At 43.1% G+C, this 23532-nt stretch overlaps 1 protein-coding gene across 1 annotated transcript in view; it reads left to right on the top strand.

Moving 5' to 3' along the window:
- Positions 1-5041: 5041 nt before the first annotated feature.
- Positions 5042-23532, top strand: part of Sptz (zinc finger FYVE-type containing 26 spastizin) — a 68757-nt gene continuing 50266 nt past the window's right edge. Inside the window, exons 1-9 of the mRNA XM_077666183.1 lie at positions 5042-5437; positions 6205-6286; positions 6386-6472; positions 9187-9528; positions 11249-11527; positions 13619-13786; positions 14548-14639; positions 17209-17632; positions 18655-18964. Coding sequence (XP_077522309.1) covers positions 5187-5437; positions 6205-6286; positions 6386-6472; positions 9187-9528; positions 11249-11527; positions 13619-13786; positions 14548-14639; positions 17209-17632; positions 18655-18964 — 2035 coding nt within the window. The 5' untranslated portion in view covers positions 5042-5186. The remainder of the gene's footprint in view (positions 5438-6204; positions 6287-6385; positions 6473-9186; positions 9529-11248; positions 11528-13618; positions 13787-14547; positions 14640-17208; positions 17633-18654; positions 18965-23532) is intronic.

The raw sequence follows: 23532 nt of genomic DNA, 5'->3' as shown, positions 1-23532 counted from the left end.
GAATGTAACGCGAAATTTGTTTTTCCTCGGGTCATCTGCTTCAGAACGCACCTTGCGTTACATTTGTAACCGAGGTGTGAATGTAGTGGGAATTTGTTTTCCCTGGTCCTTCAAGGTAGCTAAAATAACCTTCACCACCAGTCTTCAGAGCCCGTAGGAGAAGCCAGCGTTTCAATGCCTTCGGAGCAAAACCCGCGGCTCACAAGGGCAGAGTAGCAGGTGGCTACGGAGGTCGAAATAAGGCGGTGCGGGTGGTTGAGAAAGTGAAGCTACTGAAAAAGTTGCGTGCAGGAAGAAAAAGAAAGAAGGGCAAAACGGGGAGGGGGGCGAAGGACTGCAGATCAGCACGAAACAAGCAGCGGCGGCGCACCGATAACGGCGGCCGGCCGTTGCGCTGGAAGCTGCGTACAGCCGAGCGCGATTTGAAGGTTATCGCGCGAGCGTCGGCCGATAACATGAACAGCGCCATGGCCCAGAATTCTCTGCCGAGGCGAGGGAGGTATCAGGCCAGCTTCCCTCGCTCTTTTTGCTGTTCCTTCAGCAGCTGTCACTCCCTCCTGGGCTATCACTTTTTTTGTATTTTCTTTTCGAAGGCTCCAGACAATATAAACGTGGAAGCACGCGGCAAGTAAAAGCGCCAGTTTGGGCAAAAATGCGCGGTATCTCTATTACTTTTCATAGCTTTCGCGTCGCCAATTGCACTATGACGAAGTATTGTAGCCAGGTATGCCCTAAACATTTTAAAAACGAAGACGTTTTATGTGCGGTCGTCGAGAACTCACGAGCGCATCACGATTTTCTTGAGTTCCTGACTACAGCCCGATCCATCGTATTATCACTGTCGCAAGGAGCGACCGGAAGATGAAAGGACGCAGCATAAAAATCTGCATAACTGCGCTAAATACGAATAAATTTTGTGCATAAGTAAGAAAAATAGTCTTAATTATACTGTTTCTTTCAAATCTCTGTAGTTACACACGTGCGAAGCAGAGCGAAATCATCACCGATGAAAGCATTCACATGTGCAAGCTGGTCCCTGAGGCAGAGATCAGACAACGCGGTCGAAATTAGAATGTGTGCGGCAGCCAAGCCGGAGCTGCGGGTCGAGGAACGATAGAGTCACTAAGGCGTTTGAATGTCGATAAACGCTAACCGTTCCGATATGTGTTCGGGCTACTATGGTCTCTAAATGGTGCTGCGAATTTCAGTGATGGTTGTGTACAGAATCACTTCACTTTCGATATCAGTGGCATCGTATAGGGAGAGGGCTAAGCAATGAACTACCATTGAAAATGGCTGTGTCATCGATGCTTACCGGTTAATGTTGATTAGACTCAAATTCATTTCAATCGTTCTATATTGGCTTCCAAAAGAGACTAATGCATCTTATGCATTATCACAGGCTTAGCGCTTTCACCTCGGTCCTAATACTTCAACGCGGCGCCCATTTTTTCGCGTCTTTTGTCCTTTTCGGGATAGAAGCGATCAGAGATTCTGCAAGTTCTGGGTCCTGTCGGAGGACGTTCCACTCCCTCTCAACGACTGCCCACAGAGCGTCTGCGTCAATGTTCGTCAAGTTGGAGCGAGCCAGCCGTGCCTTCATTAAACCCCAAACATTTCCGATTATGTTCAGATCGGCGCTTTTTGGTGGCCAGAGGAGCTGCGCAATTTTCTTGCACTGATGATGCAGTGTGGGTAGGCAGCCGTCGTGTTGGAAATAAAAACATCCACCAGGGAAAGGTCCGTTCACGGCGAAAGGAAGGAGAACAGTGTCGATGATCTCGTTGTAGACTTCGGCCGTGAGCCTCCCTGGGAGGCGGAAGAGGGGACCCAGACCGGCGTAGGTTATTGCACCTCGGACGTTGACCGAGACACGCCCGCTTGCTCCGACATCGCGGACGTTTTCACCTTCATAGCTGCAATAAAATTGATGCATCGAATTTAATAACCAGAATTACGCACAGGGCAGTTACCACATTATAATGAGAGACTGAGCGCTAGCTGCTAAGGTATTTTCAGCTCGTGATACACTGAGGTAAAGAATTTCAGAGCGACGTGCATATTTTCTAGTTAGAGACCACCGATTTTAGTTTTGCACACTTTCCTTTCTTCTTTCACTCCCTCCTTTATCCCTTCCCTTACGGCGCGGTTCAGGTGTCCAACGATATATGAGACAGATACTGCGCCATTTCCTTTCCCCCCAAAAACCAATTATTATTATTATTATCACTTACTCGCACTTCGACTGAAACTCCGCTACGGTATGCCGGTCTTAAAGCCTCTCCTCGGGCGGTGGATTTCACAGCAGCCGCCACACATGAAGCGTGCCGTATTCCTCTGCTCTAGCCGTATACTCTCCCCCATCATAACTAACTCTGGTCACATACTCCTCCTGTATAGACCTGTTGGCCTCCTCCCATGGTAACGCCTGTCTTTCTCCTACGTGGTTACCACACTACTACTGCGCTGTAACTTAAATCAAAGACGATGCAGTGAGCTCTGCAGAAGAAAATCACAGCAAACTTTAATAGAAAAGAGAAACAGAGTCGCTCAGGGAGCAAACTGGACTCGCAAAAGAAGTTGATTGAAGCGAGCCGAGAATAAACAACCGCGCTTGGTGATGCTTGTGCGGCTACTAAATCTATGTTTGCTCCAATAAACTTCACGTCCATGAAGGATGAGGTTAAGAAGTTTGCGGGGATACGGTGGCCGCAGCTGGCACAGGACAGGATTAATTGGAGAGACATGGGAGAGGCCTTTACCCTTCTGTGGGCGTAATATGGGGGTTGATGATGACTTCGATGATAAAACTATAGACTGGGCCCAAAACCGCTGTTCTTGTGAAATGATATGCAAGAAAAGTAAATCTCACCGGCAGCCATCGACTCTCCAAACACGAAGTCGCTGGTTCCAGCAGGTAGAGAATGTCGATTCGTCATTAAATATGACCTGTTGCCAGTCCTCAGCGCTCCATGCTTCGTGCCGATGTGCAAATTCCAAACGCTTCCTGCGATGTTCGCTGGTCAAAAGCGGCTTTCTCGCAGCCACGCGGCTTTTAAGACCCGCAGCGTTAAGTCTCTTTAGGATAGACGAAAGGCTTAGGCGAAGGCCAAGTTCTTTGATTTTCTTGGCTGTCGAGAATGGATCGTGGACGGCGGCAGCTATTATCAGCGCGTCTTCCTCCGCAGTTGCTCTTCTGGGCCTTCTTTGATGCGGGGCATCTTCAAAGCGGTTTTCCCGTTGAAACACTCGAAGAATGCGGTTGGCTGTCTTCTGAGCACGGTTCACCTTCCGGGATATCTCTCGCTGGGACATGAACTTTCCCAATGAAACAATTTCGTGGCGCTCCTCTAATGTAAGTCGTCGTGGCATTTTCCTTGCGACAAGTGGTCTGGGATCGCATCGATCATTGCAGCAGTTATATACCCTCATGAAAAAATGTTTCGCGGAATGTTATTGGTGGACAAAGACAATATGACGAGGCGATGTTGCGTTTTTATATTCTTCCAACTTCAAAGTCGTTCAAATCAAGCAGTGCCAAGCACTGGCTATACCAGATCTTTCCCACCAATTTTGTTATCGCCCGCGAAGATACGAGGTAACAAAGTCCACACTTTATCGCAACCAATGGAAAGCTTAGAATAGAAAGAAAGGGTGGTGATTTCGTCGCGGGGGTGAAGCTTGTTGCATGGAACAGCGAACGAGGAAGAGAAGAGTGCGAAATCATGATTTTTCCTGTTCCAAAATCGGCCGCTAGGTGCCTGGAGGGCTAGGCTGGTCGACGCTCGCGCGATAACCTTCAAATCGCGCTAGACTGTACATCTTCGCTGCGCCCGATTGTGGCACGCGAATCTGAACCGTTGCCTCATAAAGCTGTGGGGGCGCTTCGGTCACCTCAACATTGGAATGCGACAGCATTAGATTTAAAATTTGAACCAGATTCTGTTGCAAGGTGAAGGTAGTTAAAGAGACCTTCACCACTAGTCTTGCGAGCCGTAGGGGAAGCCAGCATTTCAATGCCGTCGTAGCAAAGCCCGCGGCACACAAGGGAGGAGCTAGTAGAAGGTGGCTACGGATGTCGAAAGAAGACATTGCGAGTCAATGAAAAAAGTCAGTTTATTTGCAATTGTCGGTACATTAACCGCCATATTGGGGCGACTAGCTGCATGAGCAGGTACCCGCTATGCTGTGACAGTGTCGACATTTGCATCTATCACATTTTTTTCTCAAATTTTTTGTCTCGATTCTCTATCTAGTATTTATTTATTATGCTCACAACCCCGTGGGGAGGTTGTGATGCCGACACAAGGACACTTGACCTCTCTCGGCCAATCACTGAATTTCGTGATGCTGGACATAGGCTGTGTTTCGGAGACAACTCTAATGATATCGCATTAAAACACCAGCCTATTATATATATATATATATATATATATATATATATATATATATTATAATTGGTTTTTTGGGGAAAGGAAATGGCACAGTATCTGTCTCATATATCGTTGGACACCTGAACCGCGCCGTAAGGGAAGGGATCAAGGAGGGAGTGAAAGAAGAAAGGAAGAATGAGGTCCCGTAGTGGAGGGCTCCGGAATAATTTCGACCACCTGGGGATTTTTATCGTGCACTGACATCGCACAGCACATTCGCCACTTCCGTGTTTTGGCGTGCCTCTGCATATATTTTTTTCGCTTTCGTAAGGGGGGGGGGAGTTCTTGTGTATGGTTGACCTGAACAGTTTGAAATTGGGTTATAATCGTAATGTTTTATTTAATATGTTCCTTAATAAGGGAATACGCAAAAAGAGTAGGTGTATTCTCCCTGTGGTGCAATGACGCGTTCAATTTTGCCGCCATTTCATTCAACGTTGAATAAGTGCGGTGTTATTGCGACGTCTAAAAAAATTGAATGGTCTCAAATAATTAAAAGCTACACAATGTAACACAAATACATTTTACTTTTATACGTTTTGGACCTTTTACGCTTGAATTTACGCTTTTAAGTTGAATGTTAATCGGGTGATGTTGAGCGTGTGACAACAGAAATGGCGGTTGTGTCGTCGTCAGCTGTGCGCGCGTGTGTGCCTGATTCTACTTTCGTGTTCTGTGTTCTCAGAGCTGCCTTGTGCCAGCGCTGCGTTTCGAAACCATGAGTGTTCGTACCGAATAGGACAGGCAGAAACTATGGTGGACGAAACTGCTGCGAGTTCGTCTCGGCTGACCAAGAACGGAGACGATCTCGAGTGTGACGAGGAGACCATCGGCTGTGGTTCTAATTTGTTGACAGAGTTTACCAGTCACGTGTATCTCGGCCAGTGGGAATGTGCCCGCGCCTGTGCTCTGACAGCCTTGCGAGCGCCGTTCACGTCGCCGGAGCAGAAGCAGTTTGTCAGGGAATACATTCGTGGCGTCTCGCTGCTACCCGCAACTTTCAGGTGTGTCTAAGCACCAGCGCGGCTGCGAATACGCCCCTTTTGTGCAGGCTCGTGTGTTGTGTTGTCAGGATGTTGTGCTACGTGTTTCCGTGAGCCCAGTTCAAGGTACAGCGCTTAGAGAAACAGATCGGCTTGCTCGTAATCGGCGGCTGCCCAAACCACAGTGTCTGTGTCCGCGGGGTTCCGAGCACTTCGCGGCTGATCCGAAAGCACGTGCAGCATCGTTATCCGGTACCTCGGGACTCAAATGAACATTCTCAGCATTCTTATCTTGGCACCGGCAGATAAACAAAGGCAGTTGTCCGGAAACACGCGTGCGGAGGCTATCTTCTGTAATGCCAGTTTTGTTCTTCGCAGTACAGTATAGTTTACGGTAAAGCACTCGGTGCGAAAGGAAAAAAAAAATGGTGACGGGACGTACTGTTGACTGCGTAAAGAAGTCTGAATTTTCTGTTGAACTGTACGGTGTGTTGGTAGGTTCACATTTAGCCCTTTACGTGTTGAATCGTATATGTATTTGTGTGATTTGCTATATTCTGTGTTCATGGAGAACTAGTCAGCTTGGTTTTTGGAGATAGTTTCTTTTTTGCATGAGCGTGGTTTTTGCTCATTTGTTTTTGCTGTCTTACTGTCGAGATTGCATCGGTGAACACCTTTAAAGCTGTTTGTATGCATGTCATACTTAAGAATTGGAGCATGAAACATGTGCTTTATTTTAGTTCTAGCAGGTTACTGTGGAAACCAATGGTGATGTCTATTTTTTCCAGCACCTGTGCTAATCCCCTACTCCTGTCACCGAACCACCTAAGCTGGCTTGCCGCTAAATTCCTTGAAGATTATTGCTTTGAGGTTCGCCCCTTTTCTTTTGCAATATTCCAGTTGTTAATTGAACATATTATTTTTACAGAGCTCAGGATAGTGCGGGTAATGTTTCCTTCCTTCATTTAGGACAAACCGTCAAGTTTGGCACGTGACGCAGAGTTGAGGGTCCTTCTCTGCACAGTTGGTGGGGAACTCCCTGACGAATGTAGACAGGTTTGTTCATTATTTTTGCCTTGCTGCAATAAACCCTTTGCCATCTTTCTTCTGAATTTCTTTTACTATTTAATAGAGGTTGTGGCATTAGGGTCTGCGGCTCTTAAATTGTGGTGCCTGTCAGGACGTTTGTATGTTATGCAATTAAGGCCGCACTTTAATATGCTGCTGTGTAACAGCATTATGTGACACATGACTAGCGCATCAAGTGGGGGAGAGTTTCTTCAAAGTTCATTTTGTATGTGTTGGTAACAAATCCTATTCACATTTAAAATGAGTTGCACATATCTTATGCCACTTGGTCAGTGCCCAAGTGTTGCTGGTACATTTATGGTTGGGAATATAAATTTGAAGTCAAGAACTATTTCTGTGCAACATGCATCTGTAGACATGTTCACTGTTTAACAAGCTTTTGCTGTGTTTTCATAATGTGGTACTTAACATTATATAAATGTCACTTATGTCATAGGCGAGATATGTAACTGTTTGTCGCTCACCGTGATCAGAAGGCGTGTTTAACTAGTAGATAAGACATCAGATTTTTTGCTGCTGTTTTTGCTTGAGGCTTCAGTTCTTACAGTTTTAACTTTTTGTTTTCAAGCTGGCTTGTGTAATTTAGTTTGTGACCTAAGCATGAATGAAAAACTAAATCTTAAAATGAACTGCCTTATAGAATTAAATGTAGATGCCATTGTGAATTTGGTTGCACATCAAATAGAATTACTCATTGTAAATGTGAGGTCACAAGCATGTACGTGCCAACTAGTGCTCTGACATCGATAATACAACCAAGCACATTTTTAAAATGAGTTCAGCCCTCTTAAGTGTCCATTAAAAGATAAATAAAAGAAGGCTTCAAGAAATGCCGATTTCTTTTCACTTGTAACCATAATTTTGTAACGCTTAAATATTGCTCTGCATACTTTTCGTGTTGCTGACATTCATTTGAAATTGTAGAGCTTGCAGATAGTTTTCGCTAAAAAAAAGTCTGCTGGTGAGGTAGCCTCTTGCAAGGTGCTTAAAGGACCAAGCAGTACTACCACAGTCCTATTGGATGCATTGTGAATATGGCATAAAAAAAATGACTAAGAAGCGCATTTAATCTGCTTCCACTGGATCTTCCTGCTGCAGAATGTAATTCATTGATGTGAAATCGTAGAAAAACTCGCGAAAACCTAATACATTATGTATGCACATAACTCACTGCAAGCGACCAAGCAAGGCATCGTGGAGACAAATAAATCTATAAAGAAAAATAAATTATATAAATTTATAATTGCTTCATTTATGTGCAATAATTATGAGTTAACGTGAGCATGGAAAAAGGAATGAAGGGTAGCAAAGCCCTACCTGAGGAGCAGCGTTCTTAGCAAGGCACAATGAAAGGGGCTCGAAACGCTCGTTTTTGTGTTTTTACTTGATTAGCTCATCAAAACAAATATATGCAAGGGCATTTACTTTATTTATTATGAAAGCTCAAATTGTGGGCACCCTCAAAATTTTCTGTTCAGAAACTATGAAATACTGTCCAACCTTAATTGGCACATTAGATCAATTATCAATTACATCTTTAGGTACTAATAAGATTGAAGTTTATTGAGACATTATATAAAAATATCTAGGAGTATTTAAATATATGATGAGGGTTCAGACTATAGACATTTTAATTTTTGCTTGAAAACCAGACAAAGCATGTTTTTGTTTCTGTGTTTTCAGCTTTGAAATGATGTGTTAAACGTTAGCATACATGGATCACCTCCTGGTATTCCCCTACAACAGCTAAATAATTTTTTATTGAATTTCTTCCTGGTGCTGTTTCGGTTTCATAAACCGAGTGAAGGCTGTGATATGTAAAGAGTGTTTGGGCCGCTTGATGCATGACGAAAACTGCAATATTATCGCTTTTAATTCAACACTTAAACCAGCCTGCTTCTAGAACTAGAATGACAACAAACAGCATATCAGCGGTTGCACTACAGTTTTTTCATGCCCCATGTGGTGCACTATAAATTGTACTAAAGATTTGCCTGCTGCGGTGATCACCAAGTTGATCACCATGAGCAGGTCTATTAATGGGTGATCAAGATGCAAGGAAAGTGATGTTGTACACCAAAACAGCATGGGAAAAGAAATTCAGTTATAGACTATTCAGCGGTCATAGGAGAATAATATGAGGTGATCTATGTATTCTGATTAATGCATCATTGTAGTGTAAAAAACATGCAGTTAAAGTCAGATGTCTGTTGTCTTTTAAATGCAGTTTACATTAAAAGGTATGCAGATAGACGTATCTCATCCGACATCTCTAGTCTTAAGTGAGTTATGAGCTCCGTCCTAACTATTACGTATTTTGGTCATAATTATCTACTTTGTTTTTAAATGCAGAAAAAAAAATGGTTTTTCAGGTTATAATTTACGATTTCTAAATTGTGCTAAACATTTGTCAGCTGCGATGATCATTAAGTTGATCATCTTGAGAAGGTTTAACAACGAGTCATCAGGATGAGAGGAAAGCGATGTGGCACCTGGATTGAAAGATCAGTCTCTGAGTAGTTATCCGTTGTTGCGCCTGGGGCATAAAGTATACTCTGCATTTGCTTGGTTTAGCCAATGTGTCGCACTTCAAGCTGGCAAATTATTTTGCATGGTTCCTGTAGAACGTGCAACTTTTTAGCGTAGAGATTTCTAATCTGTGCTCTTTTCGTTCTCTCAAGGAACTGTACGAGGCCTACTGTACAACAGCACCGACCCTCAGTGGCGAAGCGAACAGTCCTCTTTCACCAAAATGCCTTTCATCGTTAAGGGATCTGTTTCTTAAGGATCCCATTAGGACCAGCCTTTTGGCTGAGCACATCTTCCAGCGCCTTGGAGAGCAGAGTAGCCTTTCACGCCAGCTTTGGAAGGTGCACCTGGATGCTCTACGCAGCTGCCTGCAGCAAGTTGAGGGGGCTCTCTCAGCATATGAAGAAGTTGAGGACAGGCAGAGGCTCCTGCTTCTCAGGCTGATAGTGACACTGCCAGACCCATTAGTAGAACGTTGTTTAGGGGACCCACAGGTGAGTCTCTTGCCGTTTTCATGACTTCTAATGTACCATGCAGCTTCTCGCTAAATATCAAACTCTCCAAGGTATTGCAGTAAGACTGCGAACTGGGCGAGTTGGTACTGATTCATATTTGAACAGCGCAAAAAAACAACGGGACGCAACGAAGAATGGAAGAATGGCGCTTGTGGTGTCCATTCTTCGTTGTGTCCCGTTGTTTTTTTGCGCTGTTCAAGTATGATTGCAGTAAGAACTTTCTTTAACCCCCAATGGACAAGTTTTTTTTTTCTTTTCATAAATGTTACCAACATCGCCATTTAGTACCTGTGCTGCCATCTTTCAGCAAACCAAGAAAGTGGTTTGGACAAACCATGAAGGGGAAACACAAAAGACGAACCTGTGCTGTGGGATGTCAGTGCATGTTAATGTCCCCCAGGTGGTTCAAATTATCACAGCCCTCCACTTCCGCACCTCTTTTTTCCTTTCTTCTTTGACACCCTCCTTTATCTCTTCCCTTGCTGGGCCATTCTGCCATTCATGTCTAATATGTGAGACAGTTACTGCCTCATTTCCTTTCCTTAAAAAAACCAATTTTAACTTTTTTTTTTCAAACCACCTGCCTCTGGACACAGAAAAAAAAGATTGAAAATTGGTTTTCTAGAATGAAAGACACAGCAACTCTCTCTCTTTGCAGTGGACACCTCAACTGTGTTGTGAGGGAAGGGAGGAAGGTGGGAGTGAACGAAGAAGGGACAAGAGGTGCTGTAGTGGAGGGCCACAAAAGCATAAGCTGGACTCATCATGAGCCAGAAATGACAGTTAGCTTATGATGAACCTGGCTTGTCCAAGTCTGCTGGGAAATGAACATCGCATAGTTAGTGCAAAATGTCTTGTGATTTCATATGAAACCTCCACGAAGACCATGTGCCAACAAAATATCAGTGGGATTAAATATTGTGTAGAAGTTGCAAAAAACAAAATTGTGGCATGCGAAGAACCTAGAATAAGCCGTCTGGTCAGAATTAAGACCAACTTGTTTGTGTGATGCAGAACATGCAGTGATGTGAGCTTTCACAGTCGCCCTGCATAACTTAATGATGTCAGTTATGTTGCTGTATGAAATGGCCATGTCTAATATGAGCTAAGCACCTGATGACACATTACTGCCACATCTTATACATGATGATGAATGCCAAGGTTTCGCTCATATTTAATTTTGTTGCCTGTGCTGTGAAATCATAGGCAGCAGGATCTCACAGCATTAACATATATTTTTAACCATCTTGAAATGGAAAAAAGATTGATAGAAAATTCAGTATAAATAATCTTTCTTGTATGCTTTCATAGCTCTTCAAAAACACAACACGAGAGAATTGTGTAAAGTTGCACTGAAAGAAACTTCATTGCACATAACTTATTTGTTATCATTTATTAAATAATCACATTTTGACACCAGTGTGAGCACACAAAGGTTGTTTCATCTGAGACATTTTTCGTGTGTTCTTCAAGTACGAGCTGATCGTTGAAGTGTCAGATAAAAAAAGGGGTCCTTCATAATTGGAGACGTTGCTGCATGTAGTATACATAAGATTGCGTGATGGGAATTGTACAGAATTAGCCTGAAGAAATGAAAATTTTTTTTATTATTCGAGTTTGACTATGCCTGTGCAATGCATCCCTTGTACAAGAAAGCTTACAGAGTATGTTCTGTGTTTCTGACGTGCTGTTTTTTTAGTGGGATGATAGCCAGTTAGATTCAATCATTGGCGACCTGCTGAATCTGACCGATGGAGGCCTTCTCAGCGAGCTCTCTGTTTTCGAGTCCATTGTGTGCCGGAGGTCACCCCTGTTGTCCAAACTTTTTGCGGAACGTGAGAATGAGAGGCATGGACGCCTTGCTCCTGCCGACAGTCCCCTCTCACTGGCCGTGTCTGAGGACTCTGGTCAGCTGGACCTACAGGAAGCATTTCTCAAGTCATATGTCAGAGGAGAGCATTTCTTGGAGTCCATATTTGTAAGTAGTTCTGTTTCGAAGGGTTCAGTTGACAAGGACAATCTTAAGGGGGGATGCAGCTTTCACCAAAAATTATTTCTTGATATATTTACATGAAAACTTTTGATCATACTAGAAATAATTTTGTGATTACTCTCATAAAATTTTACTGTTAAACCTCCAGAAAATTGTTTTCTAATATGCATTTCCCTGTGACTCTTGTAAAAAGGCTGCAGAGTTAAAAAATTGTGCAGGAGGCTGGTTCAACATCCATTGCATTCCGGCATGCTACAGGTGAAGACATTGTTGGAATTTTTTTTTTCCAAATCAATTTTTTTTTCAGATTTTTTGTGATGCAGTGTCCATTGACACATCTATAGTGAGGAGAAAATTTCATACAGTAAATTTAAAATTTGCAAATTTAAAAAACAAAATGTTTTGACCTGCAGTATAGCCCTAAGAATACAACAAAACAAATGGCATCCGATCAGAAAACTGAAATGCAGAAAAACGCAGGTCGAGTTTATCCGCAATGCGCAGCCGGCACTGCTTATGACACAATTTTTTTTAGACCACTTCTCGGTCAATTTCAGGAATGATTGTTTGGGACAGCGTAAATGGCAGAGCATACAAGCGGACTAGACAATTAAAAAAAATTTTTTGACCATTTTTGGGGGAATTTAAAGTTGGGTCTTAACTTAAAGGATAACTGCATAGGAAATTTAGAAATCGACGAGCTTAAAGGGGTCGGATGTGTGAAACTTGAAGGTAAAGCATGCGAAGTTCTTTCGGGCTATCATTTAAAGTGGCGGATGTAATCGCAGGCTAAAATCGCGACGGCCTTCAAGCTTCGCAGCCAACGCCATCGAAAGCAAAGGCCGCCGAGCGTTGTTTGGCAGCATCCTACGAGGCATGGCAGGGTGTAGTCAATGGCAGTGGAAATTTGAAATCTTACCTTCCGTGCCGTCGCACGAAGCTTTTCTGCACTGCTCTGGTGTTGTGAGGAGAAGCCTAAAATGTAATCGTCGATTACGTCGCTATTTTGATTGCCAGCGCAAAAACACTTGGCATGCTTTACCTCCAGCTTGTATAGATTTGAATCTTTGAATAGCACGGAATTCTTGAAAAGTGGTGCAGTTGCCCTTTAAAGTGACACTGACACTTCATCTGATTTTTATTCTTAGCAAAAATCGATTGTACAACTCTCCCTGGCTGTGTTGTTGTTTGCTCAGCAGCCAGTGATGCATTTCTTGCTGAGAAAATTGCCTTTAAGAGTGGAACATTTTTTTCCGCCACACGGTTCAAACTCGCAACGTCAGGACTGGAATGGGCTCAGTGATCACCACTTGGAAATGAATGGTGGTGGAGCCTAGCCTCAGGGATGCGTGCGGAAAAAAAATTTTCTTGACTTCATCGCAGTTTGCTTGTGGTAATGGACAGTAGGGGTGATAGCCGTGTTTCATTTTATGGTCTTTTCTAGCTTATAAAAGCTTTGATTTCAGTGGAAGTGGCCGCTTTTGTCATTAGAATGTGGCAGTCTGTTGATACAGGCCAAATTTAATTTGTCCTCAGTGTTTCTTTAAACGGGATCAGAAACACCATTCATTTTGCTTGCGGCGACAGTTTTCGATTCTTGCATCCTATTTTCCGCACTGCACCGCTGTAATGTGGGGAAGCCACTCTAGCTGGTATTTGACTTTTGTTCTGTGCCAGCAATGCTATGCAGAGAAGCCGCCAGCTTAACATATTTGGTGTTTAGGTTTTTGTGGCCTCCCGAATCGCTGTGAGCGGCTTCGGAACAGCGCAAAATAGCGAAAATTTGGAAGAGGTATTTCTCTGCTCTCTAGTAAGGGCTGAATAAATTCCCGTTCCTTCACTAATAAATTGTGGAGCTTTTGCTGTGCATTCTTGGTGAAATTTGATATTACGCATTTCCGCTATATTGAACTTTTTTGAGTCTTTTTTTACCTGTTCGCTACAATGATGTTCAACTGTAATGAGCTGAAATTAACCTCTTATGGGACAGCATATATTTTTTGCAATTGGGGAAAATATTTTGATTGCTTGAGCAGGTGAGAATGTTAGAAAATCTCTTTGGGTTTGGTCTTTCAGACTGCCGCCATAAAGAAGTTGCACAAAGGAGAATCTGAGGCTGCCCTCCGTCTTTTTTCACATCCTGTGCTGCGAGACTTTTATATCGTCGCCTTGATGCGTGCCTGGAATGAAGTTGTCTCTGATGATGAAGCGAGTTGTGTATTGCAAGCACTGGATGAAACTAAGGTACGTACTCTTTTGCTTATAATACTATTTTGCCAGGGGCCTAATAGTGGCCACATTGGAAAACCCTGTAATGCTGACCATTTTTGAGCTGATTATAAGAGGCTGAATTGTAAAAAATTTAGGCAGTGTAATTAGTAAAATAGTGTACTCGTGCCAAATACCACATATATTCGTAGTAAGGACTGTACTGGTGTAGGCACGAATGGGTTCCAGGCATCAGGTATAGTGTCAGACTGTGTGGGACTATGACGTAGTTTCTCCAGAATATAGCCTGAATGTTGAACGGAAAGCAGCCGCTTTCAGTAAAGGGCCACACACAGCCAAAATTGCGAGAAAGAAGTGTGGCGCTCACCACATATATAGAGTACACAAGGCATACTTAGATTCTTCTTTCTCATATCCATGTTTCAGTGTGTCAAATTATTTTCTTGAAAGATTTTCTATAAAGTTTTTGTTAAAAAGTGACTGCAGGCATTGCGAAGGTTTTCTAATGTTCCAGCTTCTTAATATTCAATTTAACATGTACTTGAAGTTCAGTTCAACTTTGAACGTAGTGTGTTTGGGTGGGGTTGTGCAAGCTTTACTTACTGTACAACGATATGGGCCATACTGCATTTTTGGTTGGTTGCTCATAGCACTAGTGATAGTTAGGTGCACAATAGTGCCTAATGCGTAGATCCAAAAATAACAAGTATGTTCAACATTTGTTTCACATCTTTTGTTTACTGTTCAGTTTTCTTTTATGCTTATGATGATTGCAGGCAGTCAGGTGGGCCAATCAGGAAACCGAGAACCTTCTTGAGGAGTTGCGTTATCGCCTGCTTGTGACAGACTGGATAATCACTGTTCAGAGGTATTGCAGCTGCATGCTTTAAAGCATACGGTAGAGATGTTTAGTGTGTCCAAACAATGTGTTTTTTGTGTGCATCTTCTTGTGCATTTGTTTGCTGCAACTAATGTATTCACAGCGTTTAGTTAAAGTTAGTGCTATCCAGTTTTCTGTGGTCCTGTACACCTGATTACAGATGTGCTTTGAGCTCCTCCTAATTTTTTCTATGAATGAGCCTTGAATTTTTTTCTGCTACCCATCCGAGTTTGTTTTCTAACCTTTTACTGCCCTGTGCCACGGATTCAAGACATTCCACTTGCATGCTGTGTACTCAGTACTACATGGCGCTTGGATACAAAGTTTCATGTCAACATGTCTCAGCAGCTAACGCTTTAGGGTAAAAATGTTTGGCGTGTGTGCAGCTGTGTGAAGGAAAAGGGGGTGCAACCGTGCGACATCCAGTCAGCATTCAACAAATCCTAGTCTCTCATTTTATGACAAATGTTGTGTGGAAAATAGGAAGACATTTGTTGAATAAAAAATAGTTTGCTGTCTCTAGGCCTTCAATTTGGTTTGAGGTCTTCAAGTCAGTCTTTCACGCTAGTTTGTCTGTCTGCACAAAATGGAGCAAATGTTAATTGTTGCTAATTGTTGACATACTGATTTCTCGAGCTTTAGCGGCGCGAACAAAATTTTGATATTGGGTTTTGAACGTGGTACATTAGGTAGCGTAATTTAGCGGTAATGATATTTTCTTATTTCTTCATAATTTGGGCATTAAAGAGGTAAAAAAGGTCAGTTTTCTTTTTCACTTATTATATCCTCTCTACTAGGTGTTTCAGGGAAGCCTGCCATTAATATTTAAAATTAGGCTGTTTGAGGTATGAAAGATGGCTTCTGTGGCATAGTAATACAAGTGTTGGCAGATATCAAAAACAGATTAATAGCCTTAACTATTATGCTGGTAAACTAATTTCTGATAATTAACTTTTTTACTACAGTTAGACGCCTGTTTGCTATTAGAGATTTCTAGCCAGCCATTATTAATAACCATATCAGTTTTTAGAATTTCGAAAACGTGATCACCCTCGATGCTATGGCTCAACAAATTTTATCATCTCATACCAAAACACACACACTTTCGAAATGCCCGCACCCATAGCAACGTCCCACAGCGCACGTCATTCCATGGTGCAAGTGCCACATGACCTTGTCTGTTCCACCTGCGCTGCTCGCTGGTCCAGCCCACAAGGAAAAGAGAAGGTCACATGACACATGCGCCACAAACTGACGTGTGCTGTGAGGCATTGCTTTGCGTGCGGGCCCTTAAGAAGCATGTGTCTCTTGGCGTAAGATGGCCAAAATTTGCTAAGTTACTGCACCGACGGTGATCTCGTTTTTGGAATTCTAAAAACTGATATGGCTGTTACAAACAGCTGGGTAATTTAGGTTCAAGTTTATTCAATAATGCTTTGCATTAAAAATGAATACAATAAAATTAGCGCGGAAGGAGGTCCCAAAGTACAGGACTGTTATGGGTCCCTCCTAGAACAAAGCAAGTGAGGTAAAATCACAAACAACGTGAAGCAGGGTATCAAGTAATTTGTACAAAAATGCGGCTGAGAAAAAGGCAATGGTGACAGTAAAGTGTGTCAATAAAAAAAGGAAAAAAATTATGTATTATACACATGTCAACTTAGTTACATAATCTCTACTAATCTTTAATTGCAACCAGGCACCCAAAGGTAATAGTTTAAAATTTAATTAGCAAAATTAGTTAATCAACTTATTAGTTAGCAGTACTCGCCTGTTTTCTGAAGTCCGTGAACACTGGCATTATTGTGTTGCGCAGAAACTGCGTTTATACCCCAAGAAGCCTATTTTTGAAAATTAGTGCCAGGCTTTGTTCCCTGACACACCTGGTATTGGTAGCATCCTTTTCTGTCCTCTTGGATTAAAGGAGTCGAAATACAAAGAATACCTGTGCGCTGCACGGCCACATTCAAGTGGAAGTGAAATCCAAAAGAGTGCTTGGGTGCTATGCTGTGTCGGTGCTTGTAGAGAACCCCAGGTGGTCAAAATTAACCCAGAGCCCACCACCACAATTACTCTCACTTCTTTTGCCCTGTCCTTGATTCCTTCCCTTACGGCCTGGTTTCAGTACTTACCATGAATTAGATAGTTGCCATGCCTTTCCGATTCTCATAACCGTTCCACCTTACCACATTTGCTGTTATTAGAGTCATGTAGGGCATTTGATATCAAATACTGGCACATGTACACTTGGTGTTAAAAAGTTTATTAGGCAAAGAAATTTACTGATTTCTTTAAATTCAGTGTTCATTGCTTCAGCACTCTAATGCTGCACTCTATTATTCTCATGCTCAGAATTGGGCTGCATGTATCTCTTCCAGGCTGCATGCAAAGATGACGCTGACATTAATTTTTTTGCTAGTACTGCATTCTATAAACTTTTGACTGAGAGTGTACATAATATTATTTTTAAGAGCTATAGTTGTTATCAGAATATTGTTAGTGTAGTGCATGTAAACATTAGTTCATGTTTATGTTCTTGTTTATCTCATGCTTCTAGGAAAAGAAAGTCATCGCTGACATCCGTGGCAGATGTGAAGGGCAGGCGCCGTACCATCTTCAGCATGCTTCTGCACCAGTCAGTGCTACGTGTTCTACACAAGACGCTGGGTCTTGGGGAACTGGAACGGAAATCTGTGTTCCACCTGCTCAGCGGGCAGTGTAACAACATGGTCGAGCAGGTGACAGGCGTGACCACTGCCACAAGCCCCGCGCGTAGTCGAGACTGTGCACTGTACCGAGGCTACCTGGCCATGCAGCATGCGATGAAGGCTCTGCACTCGGCCATCGTGCTCCACCACCTAGGCTGCAGCATCGCCAAGCTTGGGGAGCAAGATCAGCTGCAGGAGGACATTCCGGATGATGTCATCTTAGAACGATACGATTCTCTCGCCGACGCTGTTGCTGTGTATGGGTTCGGGCCGGTAAGCATAGTCATTTTTGTGGTATACTTGGCTGCATAGCTTTCAGAGAGGCTACATTCCCCAAACCATTCATGCATGCATGCATGAAGTAGCTTCTACTAACCTGCTAACGTGTTCAAGCTGATTCACCTCATTTTCTCTTCTAAAGATTGCCAGAGTTATGTTTTTTTTTTAACAATCTTGAAAGCGCTGTCCAAGGAGCGTTCTCACAGGAAGTTTTGGGGGGGATATGAAAGTGGCCGAAGTGTACGCATAGCCTCTGCAGGTCTTTAGTTGAAGAAAAAGGGGGGGGGGCAGAGTCTGCATTAAAGAACTGTCACAGTAGTAGCCCCTTTTTAATTTTCTTTTTCTGCATGGTGAGAATCTTCATCCTGCTTTCATGGCTTCATGTGTCATGTGTTTGCCACCGCTGCTTTCCCGCAACCAGTGCTCCGCTGCTGACATCACATCCTACCAGTAACATGATGGATAATGTAAGAGGGACTTGCTGTCACTCTAGCAAACACATAATGGTTTTAATTTCAATTTGTAGGCTTTTCATAAAGCAGAGCATTGCCACCTGGTTGGGATGATCACAAATGAACGTTCTTCTGTCAAACTGTGCGAACCTGTTGAAGAAAAACTAATTAAAATGCGTACTGGGACAAACCCAGGTCTTGACTGTTTTGTGTTTGGCAGTGCAACAGTTTAGATCGCATTACGCCTATCATGTGGAAAAAGTTGTTCCAAATATTTTTTTAAAGTATAGGTTGCAGTTCGAATGAGTCAGGAATGGCAGCTCGCGCTCAAAAGTTTTCTTTCCTACCCAACTAACCCTCATCAATTAAATATCATCAATCTACATTTCCTAATGCTGTTTTCTGCGCACTTTATCAGATTGTTTCAGAATCATGTTTGTCGGTGATTTAGAGGGTGCTTACAGGATGTTATTACCAAAGGTTCATTTAAGTGTTTGAACCTGATTTCAGCAGTAGGCTGCATTTTCATTTCTATTAATTATTTTTCTTTTCTGTTTGGGCAAGGTGTACAAGCATGCAGTTTTAGATGAACTGGGACGCTTTGAGGAAGAGGTCGGTCGACTGTTTCCCTTGACCTTTCGTGTGGAGATTCTCGAGAACACCTTTTCGCTCCTCTTCGTGACCCACGTCAACCTGCGAAGAGATGCTACAGACGATGAGGATGCGACTGATGCTGAGGACGACGCACGAAGTGACGAACATCATTCCAATCATTCGACAGTGGAGGTGTCACTGACCCCTGACACGCATGAAACGGAATCGGATGAGGTCATCCCTAAAAATGATGCTGAAAACCAGGCTGCTGCTGCCACTGGTATGTTCTTTATGCACAATTTTTTATGTGTGGTCGTTCATATAAGGAGGTGAACTAAGAAACTGCTTTGGATTTAACTTGTCTAGCTTTATAGCTTGATGTTGTTCGATGGCCGTGGGTCAATTTTATGAGGATTAATTAAAGTTTTAATTTCACTTGGGTCAAGCTTCTCTCGCCTGCATGGTAACCTCGTCACTAGGCTCAGCTTTAAATATGAGTAGCAAAGTATAGATGTGTGTTTTGTAGGGGCAGCGAAAAATTGGAAATCATGTTAAACTCTTCTGTGTGGGCCACCCTTAAAACGATAAAAAAATGCATGCAATAAAGATAAACTTTCTCAGAGCATAAAAAGCATTATGCGGAGCATTGCTGAACATCGTGTCAGCATATGTTCAAATATGTTATCACAGTAAAATGCACGCCAGCGATCATTCACACCTAGGAGTCGTGTATTGCTGTTGTGTGGTGACAGTGGAGACTAGACTGAAATTGTTTTCGTTTCTGCGGAGAGTCAAGCCCAGCTTACGTACTAATATAAAAAATTGTAGGTAGTCTTGAAAAAAGATTCGGGAATGGCCTCTACTTTACTTCGAGTAGCGGAGCATTGCATATGGCATGCGGAGGTCATTGGTTTAGCGCCCACCATTGTTATATAGCACTTTCCATGTATCTCATTCGATCTCCCTCATCACTAAAGAAAGAAGGGTTTAATTTTTTCACTCTGTGTAAAGCTCTAAAATGGGCTGACTGTGACTGACTGGACTTTCCTACGTGGTTACCTAATGAGCCCTCAGTTTCCCGTTTCTCGTCACCAGTTGACTTTAACCAAAGGTGTTTTTTGGGGAAAATACCAAGAAGCTGCAAAATTTAGTTGCAATCGAAAGATAATGTTCATAAATTTTCTTGAGGCTTTAAACAGATTGACAAAAAAAGAAGTACTAGGACGTAAGGCAGCATGCCACAAGCCACCAGCCTAGTTCTAACTCACCACTTTTAAAAGTCACATGCAGTGCGGTGCTTTTTGAGCTGCCCTTTAATTTTCAGAAGTGGACTGCTGAAGCTGTCTCTGTCATTGCACCGAAATAATACAATGCCTCTGGACGTAGTTTCATTTTGAAGGATGCTGTCTTCATTGACGCAATCATAGAACAGGCTCCTCATGTCGTCACATTCTTGATAAAGTTTCTGCATTGCTTAGTGCCATTTTTGTTGTAATCCCCTTTTTCTTGCTAAAGTTCATTTTGTTCTTTTCCTCTAAGGGGGAATGTGGTCCTTTAAGGGGGAATGTGGCAGTTAAAATTTTGTTATTTTTGCATAAAATGTGACCAAATTTGGCACAGATATGGTAACTTTATAACAGGAGTTCAGCACTGCATTTTATTTTAAGCTTGCTGCTATGGTTACCGGGCAGTTCCAGTTAACTCCCTCAATAGTGTCATCCTTAGGATGGTAAATATTTAAGGGGAAAGTGCTGAATTTTTTTATGCCAGCATGTTAACAAAACCTTGCTCTGTGCAATTAAGCTCAGTACTTACGAAGGTAAAGATCAAACTCCGACATGCATATTTATGTGAAAACTTTTTTTACAGAAATAACTGTCAAAAATTATTCAAATCAGAAACTATGTTGCGCTTCTCAATGTCTTAGCATTCATTTGCTAGAAGGAGTATCATTCTACTGCTATTTGTAATAAAATGCTGATTGTACGAGTTACAGGAATTGCAGGAAAAGTGAAAGCTTAGAAAATCAAGCTTAAAGGGTAACTGAAGAGGTTCTAGAATTCGGTGAGTTTAAACGAGCCGAATGTGTGAAACTTGCAGGTAAAGCATGCGAAATAATTTTGCGCCAGCATTTGAAATAGTGAAGTAATCGCCGACTTAAGTGGCGTCTGCATTCAGGCTTGTGTGCAGTGCACAGCGACAGGCAGAGGCTGGAGTAATGACGTCACGTACAACAGCGCTAAATTTTCAGTGCAGAAGCGGTTGTTTCAAGGCAGAAAACAAATTCTGTCGAAGGTGAAGCTCACGAAGCATTGTTTGGCGACATTGGAAGACGGAGGTCAGCATGTGGACGAAGGCAGCGGACATGTGAAATTTCGGCAACAGTGACGTCACCACACACTACTCCAACGCAGTGAGGAGAAACCTGAACATCGTCGCGGTTTTAGTCGGTCATTACGGCACCGTTTTAAATGCTAGCGCAAAACTACTTTGCATGCTTTATAGAGGCTTCATAGATTGGAATTCTTGAAAAAGCTTGAATTATCAAAAAACCGTTTCACCTTCCCTTTAAAGTTTATTCCCTCATTTTGCTGATTTATTGCCTCATTTGCTTTTGCTTTTGGCCAAAGAAATACAATATTGTGACCAGTGGAAGCTCTGACCTTCCCTCTTCACTGTGATACTAAGATGGTGAGTGTAAGGGATCTGTGGATGCCCGCGGCTTTGTAGGAACTATCGGTTCTTTCGTTGCCGGTCCGGCACCGTGAAACGGCGGTTTGTCCTCGCTAATCCCGGTCAGTAGGCGCCACGACAGAGGTAGGGGGAAGGAAGGGGCGCATTTTGCGGCGATGATGCGGCTGCGCACGGAGACACGAGCAGTGACCCTGTCGAAGCCATTAGACAGGTCCGGACGCTCGCGCTTGACCGGGACCAATTAAGTGTAGCGTACACTCCGGTGCGGACGTGACTAGCAGGCACCACGGCGGCGCTGACGCCCAAAGACGGCATATAGCCAACGGCTCTCGGAGAACGGGCTGGCTTGACGAAACGCGGCTGGGCAGGGGGGGTGCCGAGAACACGCTCAAAGGCAACAACGGCATGGTTGGTGCCACTTTCCAGATTTTGGCGGACGCCTGTCAACAGGCGTCGCGAAGACGAGTAGCTAGGAGGAGGGTTCAACGCTACTGCCGTGTTACTCACGGCGGTAGCGGCTCGGTTGAGAGCGATAATTGCCCTAATGCTGGGAGCCACCAGGGTCACGAGTGCTCAGGGAGCCGGGACACGTGAGAGTGTTTTTGATGTATTTTCGTGTGTTTCTCTTTTTACTTTGTAAGGGAGAGAGTTTGAGTAATACTCTGGAAGTATGGGGCGTAGCACGTGAACCTAGTGGGCCAATCATTTTGAGGGCCCAATCCCGCAATGCCATTTTCTTAAAGCAACTTTGATGTTCTTTTCGCGTTGTGTATTTTAGGGAGAAGGTTTTGAACGTTGCAGAAACTGGAAGGCGTGCCATGTAGTTTTTAAACCAATCATGTGTTAGTAAGTTTTAATTGGGTGGTGCAAAATGTGGGCTAGGCTTTGAGGTCCTTAAAACTGGGCCTCGGAGCCTGGAAAATTGTTCTGGCCTACGGTCAAATGTAACACGTCTTCGGCTATGCCGAGTAAGTGTTATGCCTCTCCTATACCTCCGGCTATGCCTCCCCTAGTGTTAGCCAGTTCCACTTTTTTTTGTTTAACCTTTTTGCCACTTAAATTGTCTCTTGTGCATCAACTTGTATGTAATGCAAATTTTTGTGCATAAAACTTCAAGTCGTTCTCCCTTAATCCCTGCACCTTAATCCGTCGCAAGACAGTCTCTGACGGAGCACCCCTGGTGCGAAGAAGCCTTCAGTCAGATCAACCTACCGTCTCTGGCGCTGGGCACCCGTGGTGCAAGGCAGATAAAGAATCAAGCTGACAAACAACTTTACTGTGGGGCTCTTTCGTCGGACAGCTTTGGAATCCGTGATGTGCCGGGACCATCAGAAGTTCAATTTGCTCATAATTTTTTATGATCATTCATATAGAAAACAATTTTTTTCCTATATTTCTACTGCATATTTTGCTGTAACTATTGGTACGAAACAGATGAAGACAGGATCACAAAAAATATAATTGAAAAATAATATATTATGACAAATTGGCCATTTTATTTGCTGTGTCCCCTCTTAAAGACCAACACACTACACAAGGGGTGGACGAACTTACCTAGAGCAATTTTTATGCACAAACAGAGGACACCACAAAGGTGAAAAACAAAGAAAAAGCCGAAAAAGGAAAATGCCCTAGTCGAGTAGCTGTTACACATAATGAGCATAGATGTGAAGGAGGCCAGCAGTCACTGAAACCAAGGGAAGCATTAGGAAATATTTTTTTAATTTGTTGTGTTAATCAGTGGGAAATTTAAAGTGTAAATAAATTATGGCTGAAAGGTAGAAAGAAAAAGCAACCACATGCTGCTGATGAAATCTGAACCCATGACCTCTGAAGTTCACATGCGGCGCTCCACCAACTGAGCCATGGTGGCGGCTGTCCAACCTACCATTGTTGAAGGCGTTTATGTTGCGTGCAACGTAACCCTGAGAGTTCACCACTTTCATCTAAAGCACCAGGCATAGCGCCTCCTGTATTACCGTGATTATTACGACCTCCGAGTTGTAAAGTCGTAAGGTGCACATGTGCACCCTTATTCAAAAGTCTTCGGGTCATATTGTTCGCTTTTCAGCCATATAGTGAAGCACTTAAGTAACCCCTCAAGCTCTGAACCTAAGTAAGGTGAGAAGAACCGTCGTTCTCATTTTCCAAAAC

The sequence above is a fragment of the Amblyomma americanum genome, chromosome 5 (genome assembly GCF_052857255.1).
Source record: "Amblyomma americanum isolate KBUSLIRL-KWMA chromosome 5, ASM5285725v1, whole genome shotgun sequence".
NCBI classification, from domain to species: domain Eukaryota; kingdom Metazoa; phylum Arthropoda; class Arachnida; order Ixodida; family Ixodidae; genus Amblyomma; species Amblyomma americanum.
Note: the sequence above shows the minus strand (reverse complement) of the source record. Positions and strands in the feature narration are given on the sequence as shown.